This window comes from Borostomias antarcticus (assembly GCF_949987555.1).
Source record: "Borostomias antarcticus genome assembly, chromosome: 12".
Taxonomy (NCBI): Eukaryota; Metazoa; Chordata; class Actinopteri; order Stomiiformes; family Stomiidae; genus Borostomias; species Borostomias antarcticus.
In genome coordinates this window covers 8,320,372-8,329,770 of record NC_140245.1, presented here as the reverse complement: position 1 = coordinate 8,329,770, position 9,399 = coordinate 8,320,372, and the positions used below count along the sequence as shown (strand labels likewise).

The 9,399-nt window shown below is 50.0% G+C and overlaps 1 protein-coding gene across 1 annotated transcript in view; it reads right to left on the bottom strand.

The window, feature by feature from the left end:
- per2 (period circadian clock 2) overlaps nt 1-7,236 on the bottom strand; it is a gene marked incomplete at its 5' end in the record, with an annotated part of 16,154 nt that extends 8,918 nt beyond the window's left edge. The window contains 10 exons of the mRNA XM_084446377.1: nt 85-238; nt 349-455; nt 635-713; nt 870-1,012; nt 1,723-1,774; nt 2,305-2,506; nt 2,800-2,921; nt 3,409-3,566; nt 3,894-3,992; nt 6,839-7,236. Coding sequence (XP_084302503.1) covers nt 85-238; nt 349-455; nt 635-713; nt 870-1,012; nt 1,723-1,774; nt 2,305-2,506; nt 2,800-2,921; nt 3,409-3,566; nt 3,894-3,992; nt 6,839-7,236 — 1,514 coding nt within the window. The remainder of the gene's footprint in view (nt 1-84; nt 239-348; nt 456-634; nt 714-869; nt 1,013-1,722; nt 1,775-2,304; nt 2,507-2,799; nt 2,922-3,408; nt 3,567-3,893; nt 3,993-6,838) is intronic.
- Nucleotides 7,237-9,399: the final 2,163 nt, after the last annotated feature.

Below are 9,399 nucleotides of genomic sequence, written 5' to 3'. Positions count from 1 at the left end.
ATAATCATTCAGAGACCTATGGGAGATGCCGTTATGTGCTATAGATCCCCCCCCCCCCCCTGCCGGTCAGGGTGGAACACTCACATACGGACTTTGTGGCGTCCGATGACGAAGGACACCTTGCGGCTCCAGGGGTTGACGAAGCTCGACCAGGAGGTGTCGACGACGACGTACTCCCCGTTGCGTGCGCAGAAGCGGATGGAGGAGTGGTCAAACGGCTGCCCGGCATACTGGAGGACTAGGGAGAAGGAGGAGGGACACAACGGAGTGAGTGAGTCTATTGAGGATAGTGATTCTTTATTTTGCGGTTACTGTAGGTGAGCTGTTATTGTTTTAGCGCTGACTCACTCTTCTTGTGGATGGCCAACATGATTGGTCGATCTTTGGGGTGCAGGTGCAGGAGGACTTGAGTGCCAATCAGGTCCTGGGGGAGGTACCCGAGAAGTGGCACGGCCCTGTCAAAGACACACGCGCGCACACGCGCACACACACGCACACACACACAATCAATCTGTTAGTCAGCTAGTCATCAATATTGTCATGATGACAACAATAAACATACAAACACACACACACCAATACACATACACCAATATGCACACACACACACACAAACGTTTGAGGTCTATCTCACCTCTCGTCGACATCCTGAAACACACAGCTGGGTGTGTGTGTGGTGGTGAATATCCGCTTGTCAGTAGGGATCCGAGGAGCTGAGGGAGAAAATTAACCAATCAGAAATATAGATTTCACCCAATCAGCAATCAACCAGGAAGAAGGAAGGAGAAAACGGAGAAGGGAGAGGAGGACGTACATCGATAGTCTTCGTAGCTCAACTCTCCAGTATTTCCAGACGCTAGGTCCTTTACCTTCGTAGCCGGAGTGCACCCTTTCGGCCAGCAGGAGGCAGCAGAACTGGTCCTCCCTCTGCACCCTGTCCTGCACCTTCATCAGGTAGGGCGTCATGCGGAAGGGATAGTAACGCAGGTCGCCCTCACACTCCTTCCCTCCACTGGCCCCGAGAGGGAGAGGGAGAGAGAGAGAGAGAGAGAGAGAGAGAGAGAGAGAGAGAGAGAGAGAGAGAGAGAGAGAGAGAGAAAGAGAGAGAGAGCATGAGCAGTAATTCACAGTTGGCAAAGCACAAAGACCAAGAGAGTGAGAGGAGAACAGAGAGAACATTGAGATTCATGAGTGTTTTGAATGTAACAGACTAGCATCTAGGGGGCACAGTTGAGCTATCGAATTACAGTAAGAGCCACAGCATTCTGCATTTAGAATAGTGTGTGTTTGTGTGTGTGTGTGTGTGTGTGTGTCCGTGTGTGTGTGTGTGTGTGTGTGTGTGTGTGTGTGTGTGTGTGTGGCAATGTGTATGCGAAACAGGTGTCACTGCATCACCCATCAGTATAGCTTCCTCCCTCACTTTGCCCACACTGGGTTCGAACTCATATCCTCAGGCTTACGAACTGCTCCGAAAACTGATGTGACCACCTCTCAGAAACTTTAAGCCGGCTACGGCGCCCGAAAAGCCAGAGTTCCGACGGTGTGGGTGTGCGGTATTTATAACGGAGCGTAGGTTCAGCCAGTTTGACTCGGCGTACGTATGTGCGTGCGTCAGAGAGGAACATTTCTCAGCTTCTGTTTACCCGTCAATGAGAGACGGACCGATTAAATCCTGACCCGAGAGGAACGAGAATGAGAAACAGAGGACGTCCAGTGACTCACCCGATCCGACAGAAGAAGGACTTCTCCTGCGTGCAGTCTGGCCCCGAGGACTCTGGGAAGAGAAAGACGCGAGGAAACAAAGAGAACAAAGAGATTCGTTCAGAAAAAAAAAAGAGCAATCTCCATTCACAGCTGCTCTCGCCAGGCACCATTCGGGAGCAGGTTAGCAGGCCATGATGAGATGAATTAAACCATGCTGAATTGCGATCGCTGTGAGCGGATGTGTGTGTGTGTGTGTGTGTGTGGGGGGGGGGGGGGGGGTGCGTTCTTCGGGCTGTTAACTGCTGTTTTCCAAGCAGTCGCCTGGTAATGGAGCGATTGGGCGGAACTGCAGCTGGTTGAGCTGACCGCGATGGTCAAACATCCCCGCATCTGCGCCATGGTTAAACATGGATGATGATACGACGCACCTGCGCGGCTTATAGGCACTGTGCTAACTACAATTAGCGTTTAATTAAATTACGGAAAATAATGAACTTTCCGCGATATTCAAATTTTTCTGAGATGCGCCTGTATGTATGTCTGTATTTGTGTATCCATGCGCGGGGGTGTTAGGGATGCACGTAGGCGCTGCGTGTCTACCTGCCCCGGTGCACATGCCCCAGGAGGGCAGGCGGTAGGGCGTGGTGAAGGTATAGAACAGGCTGACGTCCTGCGGCGTCAGGAACTCGGCAAACTTGGCGTCCTTGAACACGCCGCGCTTGCAGTTGAGGATGGAGGCGGCCTGGTCGGAGATGTAGACGATCTTGCCGGTGACCAGAGACACGGCCACCGCGAACATGTCCTGTGGCGCGAGGACAGGAGGGAGGGCACGGTTAACACACATGCGCACACACACACACTCCTGTTCACAAGCAGAGAGATCGGCAGTCTAAATGAACCGGGTTACACAGGGTTTTGAAGCTGTATTGGGTGGATTGTGAGCGACAGTATATGAGAGGTGTAGCACCATTCTTAAGATGTGTGTGTGTGCGTCTACTGGGTATATTACAGTTGTTATGTTGTATTCGAGGGTGCGCTACGTGTATTTATTGCGGTACTAAGTGAATGTTTAACAACTGATCGTATTTGACTTACGTTGTTTTTGAGGGTGTACTCAGAGGTAATTCTGTCGATTTCCTCAATGGTGTAGGAGGACACGTCCAGACCTGACGGCTGGCTGTCATTCATCATCAGCATCTGGTAGTACTCCTCGTTGGCTGAGCCCGAACACGCACACACGGACACACACACACACACACACACACACACACACACACACACACACACACACACAAACACAAACACACACATTGTCAGACTGTGTTCACTGTTTTGGCAGCTACCCAAATCACATACGCACAAACACATTCGGAAAAAATGTCATCTCGATGATGTCAAGATGAACTCTCCCCTGCTGGCCAATTTGCCTCCTGTTACCAAAATCCAACGGCCAAATCTGTCCATCTATCAGCAAATATAGTCCGTCGACCAAGACCATTCCTGATCCAGACAGACAGCTATACAGACATCTCTCTCTCTCTCTCTCTGTCAGTCAGTCAGTCAGTCAGTCAGTCAGTCAGTCAGTCAGTCAGTCAGTCAGTCAGTCAGTCGACCAAGACCATTCCTCGTTCAGTCAGACAGACAGACAGTTCTACAGATTAGACATACTCCTCTCTCTCTCTCTCTCTCTCTCTCTCTCCTTACCCTCCACCTGTCGGACGCAGCGCAGGGCGTATTTGAGGGTGTTGAGGGTGCTGGACTTGTTCCCCTTGCTCCTCTTCTCGGCCGGCAGGAGCTGCTTCAGCTCCTTCAGGGTCTTCAGCAGCTCCTTCTGGGTCTTGGCCTTGGCCGACTCTTCACTGCTGCAGGTCGCATGGCAAAAAAAACACACACGTCAGCTGTGGTAACAGGTGTATTTACCTAGAGAGCCTTCTAGAACCGACCTAGATAGCCTGTAGGTCTATAATGTATTTTCTGCTAGTGAGAGGCTGCTTGATGTGCAGTACAAATACCTCCCTAGATTAGACGCTAGAACTATAAGAAGTCAGATATTCCACTGAGAGACATCGTTTTGACTTCGCTGGAGGTGAAGGTGATAGTTCATTCTAGGCAGCGCAGGGCAAACGGAGAGAGCAGCCTAGGATGCTAAGCTAAAGGGCGTTGCGGAGCGCTCTGCGTGCCACACTCACCTGCAGCCGCTGGTGGACGGGTTGTCCTGCTCCGAGCTGCCACTCAGCAGGCTGAAGGCATTGGAGCTGCCGGGAGGAGACAGGCTGTGGGAGTTTGAACTGGGGAGAGAGAGAGAGAGAGAGAGGGATATGAGAGAGAGAGGGATATGAGAGAGAGAGAGAGAGAGAGAGAGAGAGAGAGAGAGAGAGAGAGAGAGAGAGAGGGATATGAGAGAGAGAGGGATATGAGAGAGAGAGAGAGAGAGAGAGAGAGAGAGGGATATGAGAGAGAGAGAGAGAGAGAGAGGGATATGAGAGAGAGAGAGAGAGAGAGAGAGATGAAAAAGGCTCAGTTTGCACACTCAACCTTTGTTTTTTAGCGTGGAAATGTTCCTGTACTCAGGCATCACCGTAGCCAAGGAACCGATCACACGCACTGTCCTGTCACACCGTGTCTCTCTAAAGTGCCCAACTATCAAACAATACTCTCCAATTTTCCCTAATTTCTTTCTCTCTAGGTCACACACACACATGCATTTAGGGTCGGCGATTAAATGTTCTCTGTGCCTAACTCATCCCGTCGTCCTTCCCCCAAGGGCAGCCAGGAGAAAGACAGTGGGCAGCGTGCAGGCCAGGGGACGCGCCCCAGCGACCAATCAAGCGCTCCTGTCCATCTTCGTCAGGGACGGACAGCGTTAGCGATCTGTTCTTCCGCATGTTTTTCCATATTGGGTTCTTTTGGGAGGAAACCCTCACAAACACGGGAAGAACACGCAAACTCCACACAGAAAGGCCCAGAGACCTTGCTGTGAGGTGACAGTACTAGGTACAGTGCCACCGTGCCGCACGTGAGCGATTTTGGGGTTCAGTGTCTTGCTCAAGGACACTTCGGCACACTGCCGGGAGCTGGGATCTAACCGGGGACCTTGCGATCCCCAGCCGGCCACTCTACCTTCAGAGCTACGTGCCGCCAACCCCCTCCCCCCTCCAAGTTGTCTTCCAAATAATGCACCATGTGGCTCTGACAGAGAAAAGTCAACTTGACCGGTCTTGTGTGTGTGTGTGTGTGTGTGTGTGTGTGTGTGTGTGTGTGTGTGTGTGTGTGTGTGTGTGTGTGTGTGTGTGTGTGTGTGTATGTGTGTGTGAGAGAGAGATAGAAAGAGAGTGAGAGAGAGTGTGAAAGAGAGAGTGAGAGAGAGAGTGTGTGGGAGAGAGAGAGAGAGAGAGAGAGAGAGAGAGAGAGAGAGAGAGAGAGAGGGGTAGATCATATGTGTCTGAGCCACAGCCAATAGGCTTAGCAAAATGAATCCACCCAATACCCAATCTGCCCAAGTCTAATAATACAATACAGGTGCCTATAAACAACAGGCTTAAGTGGCTTAGAATAGAGAGCACCTTCAGAAATAGCCTCACCTGATCCAAATGGAGATCTGCTTAGGATATACTGTGCATGGTCGAGATGCTTATACCATCATAGCAACTAGAATTACCAATGCTGGTCAGGTATTTTAAGAGTAGGTTATTAGAACAGGTGAAGGCACACACATTCACGAGTGTTATTAACACTCAACGGTGTTCAGGCATCAGTTGTAAGGCTTTGTGTATGTGTGTGTGTGTGTGTCAGGTAGTCAGAGAATGGGATAGGCTGAGGGAGAGAACCATCACGACCTCTCTGTTATAATGGTGTCTTGGCCACTATCTACTGCACTTCCACGTGTCAGCAATTTTCTAAAGAGTGTTTTTCTGTCCCATGGTGTACAATAGGGACAGGCTCAGTGTGCGTCACCACGAAGGACCACTCTGTGTGTGTGTGTGTGTGTGTGTGTGTGTTCCTCATTACTTGTGGATCAGCAGGGATAGCAGGGGGTGGGACAGAGACAAGACACACTCAGGAGGTGGACCCTCCCTTACATTAAAAAAACATCCAATTATCCCAGGGGGGCAGCTACTTAATTGGAGGGAGGGAGGAGGGAGGGAGAGGGGGAGAAGGAGGGAGATGCCAAGCCCAGTTCCCTAGCTGCCATCCAGGCACGCACGCAAACACCGGATCGCCATGGAAACAGCTACAGTACGCAGGCAGACGGGGAGTGTTCTTGTCATGTTAACATGTAAACATGGGACAACTCACGCATTGTCCAGTACTCTTAAGGCTGGAACGATGTGGCTGTCCCGATTAAAAATCGCCCTGCTATTCCTCATTGACGGCACATCAAATATCCCTATTTGTATTTCTGGTTGTCAGTTTCACAGTAAAAGACAAAGAAACTGTATTTGACTGCTGTATTTGATATTGAACATGAACCAGTTTATCGATGACACAATCACTATCCATCATTTAGCTTAAAGGACCAATCTGCAATTTGACCAAAGGAACAGAACTCTGATGCAGACAATAAACTGGAACTTTCTCCAATAACAGCTGTTGTTTTGAGGTGAGTCATGGATGTGCAATGTCAGCCTACTAAATGCCATTTGAAGGCTATGGAAACAGTGAGAACGACAGAGGGGAGAAAACGTCATGCTGGAAAATCCAGTCTGTGTGACCTTGCTCTGAAAATAGCCCGCCGGCATGTACATTTTCACATCTATCTCTGCATCTAAACAGCCTCCAGAGTTTTTTATCAGTCTGTGGGCTTTTTTCTTGTTCTGGATCATCATGCTGGCCTGGCACCTGACCCACTCGGAGCTAAGAGCGCGAACCATTCCAAAAATAGCCCAAGCGTCCACGTTGAGAGTGCTTAGTCACGCACTTTAATCATGAACGCGATCGATGTAGTGCTCGTCGTCTGTCAGAGAAAAAGACAGTCCTGCAGGGGAGAGAGAAGTCATCTCACTCCCTCCCCTCTGGATGGATACTGTATTATCCCTGACACACTTTTCACTATAGAAAATTCCTACAGGTGCGTACTCACGCCGGACCCTGCAGGGACCTGGCTTTAGGACCCCCTAACCCCCACCACGCTCACCTCTTGTTGCTTCCGGAAGATTCCAGGAGAGCCGAGTCCTTGCTGTTGCCGTTGGAGCTGGCTGTCGACTCGTTGCCGTGGCTGTCGTTGCCGTGGCTCTCGTTCCCGTGGCTCTCGTTGCCGCTGCCGCTCGAGCCGCTGCTCTTCATCTCCGCGTCGTCCTCCCGGAGCGAGCGCGAGCGGGCGCCCTGGCGCGTGGCGGCGGGGGGGGGGTCCAGGCCACTGCTGTCGCTGCCCTCCGAGGGGAGGTCCAGGTCGGGCCGGGCGGCGCCGAAGCCGCCCATCCTGTGGAGCTGGGCCATGGAGCTGCAGGGGGAGGCCCCCCTGCACGCGGACCTCCCGTCCGGGCCCTCCAGCCCGGGGTAGTGGTAGGGCTTTGAATCTGAGTCTTCCGACATGGTTGAGGCGTAGCAGGCGCTAACCGCTGCTGAGTGGAGGAATGGCGGCAGAATGCGATCACCTCATCCACTAAGGCGGCGGCGCCGGGGGAAAAGTGGGCGGGCAGGTGAGTTTTCTGTTGACAGAGAAAGAAGAGAGAGACACAAGCCTATTATAGTATCCCGACCACAGACAATGATGTGATATTTATAATTTTTTTTCTTGTCAGACTATAAAACCCCCTGATGGTGACCCCTGACTGGGCCCGCTGACCTTCACATGGAAGAACCAGGGAGCTAGACAACTGAAGGTCACGCACACACACACACACACACACACAAACACACATCCTTCAAGGGGGGTCTGTCTGTCTGTCCATCCGTCTACCTGTGCTCTGTGCTAGATTAGACCAGGCAGAGTCTGGCCTTTTAACTCAGCAGGTCCCCTTTTAACCCTCAGCCTATTTTAGCTCCCGTAGGGCTGTGCATTAAGGCTTGTTCCTAGGCTTCCTAGGCTTGTTCCTTGTTCCTTGTTCCTAGGCTAAATTGTATGTGCGGACAAGTAGACTTCCTCCCGCAAGTAAAAAAATTAAAAAAGGAGAAAAAAAGAGATAAATCAATATGTATTAATATCCAATAAAATCACTTCAGTTGTCTGATTGGAAAAGTAAAAACGTTCAACCTCAAGCAGGTTTGCGATTCTCCTTGTTCTTTAAATTATGAATTAATGAATTATTAAAGAATTATATTCAACGTTTAAATAAAGGATATATCATTATCAAGTCAATAGTTACATTTGTTATTTGCACTAACATATATTGTTTTTTCCTTCAAAGATGACAGGCTTGGTCCATTTGGCCAGTGTACGATGTTTTTTTCAGTGTACAATGTTTTTTTCTGTCCAGCCAACAAAGCACATCTGTCCAGCCAAATGCTCATCAGTGCTTCAATAATGTTATAGCCTAAGTAAAGTACGTGCCCACACTGCCCACCTGTATGACCTCTTTCATCCTTTAATGGCTTGTGACTGTAGTCGTGCGTCAACCTTCTGTTTACACAGTGGTTCCATCTCTGACACGTTGGTGCTCGAACGTGTCAGAGATGGAACCACTATGTGTCTATTTGTGTGTGTGCATGTGTGTGTGTGTGTGTGTGTGTGTGTGTGTGTGTGTGACTGGCAGGAAAACAAGATAACCCAGTAACCCAAAGACTGGCACGTGGGCAGAGCAGGAGCTGCCGGTCCAGTCCACCCTCTGTTACCGTGGAGACCAATGGTTACACATGGCTCACATGGCTCACATGGTTAAGGGAGGCAAACTGCTGCTCAACGGCCCGGTAACACAATCACTGACTCTATTCCAGAACCACCGACTGGAACTACATCACAGTATAGCATATAGATCTCTCTGTAGTGTACCTTCCACTCTCAAACTCAATTCCAAGCTATACCTGTCCTTTCGGCATCCTAGCCTCCAAAGCCTGGACATAAGGAACCACAGATTGTTTACATTTGACGTGGGAGGACACTGAACAACACTGGAAGCGACCTGATACCCATCCTGACCTCATCACCGAGCTCCATGTGCCTCACTGTCTGCCAGGAGACAATCTTATCATAGGGGAGTATCACGTTGGCGGCATTTAGATAATGGAGTTATTATGCTACTGAGTGATCCAATACATGAAGACTAGGTACATAAAGAAGTTACATAAGGGCTGGGTGTGTCCTCACACCAGAGGGGCATAACAGGAATGGTATGCACATGCACATACGTCAGTGTAATATCACATCAAACAGCAGGCTTTGTATGACCTAATGATCCATTTTCAAATGCCTCTGGACTGATAGTAACCTGCCACTCTTGAGAGACATTCTGGCCTGGTCACAATATAAGAGGTTTGTGGATTCATTCAAGAGTGTTCAAGTGTTCCTTGTCCTCCGAAAGACAGCTTGCAAGACACGCAGCGTCTTCCCTATAACATTAACATATAACATTACAATAACATTCACTGAGCTAGACCCTTGAGTCTGGAACACCCTGCCTTGAAGTATCTGTGCTTCCCTCTACACCTCTCCCCTGACAATCATCCACAATCCTCCTCATTGGTCAGGTTTTTGAGTATACCCTACTGCTTTAGACATCCTGCCCTGAGAGGTGACCATGGGGCGTGGGTGGTTAAGGA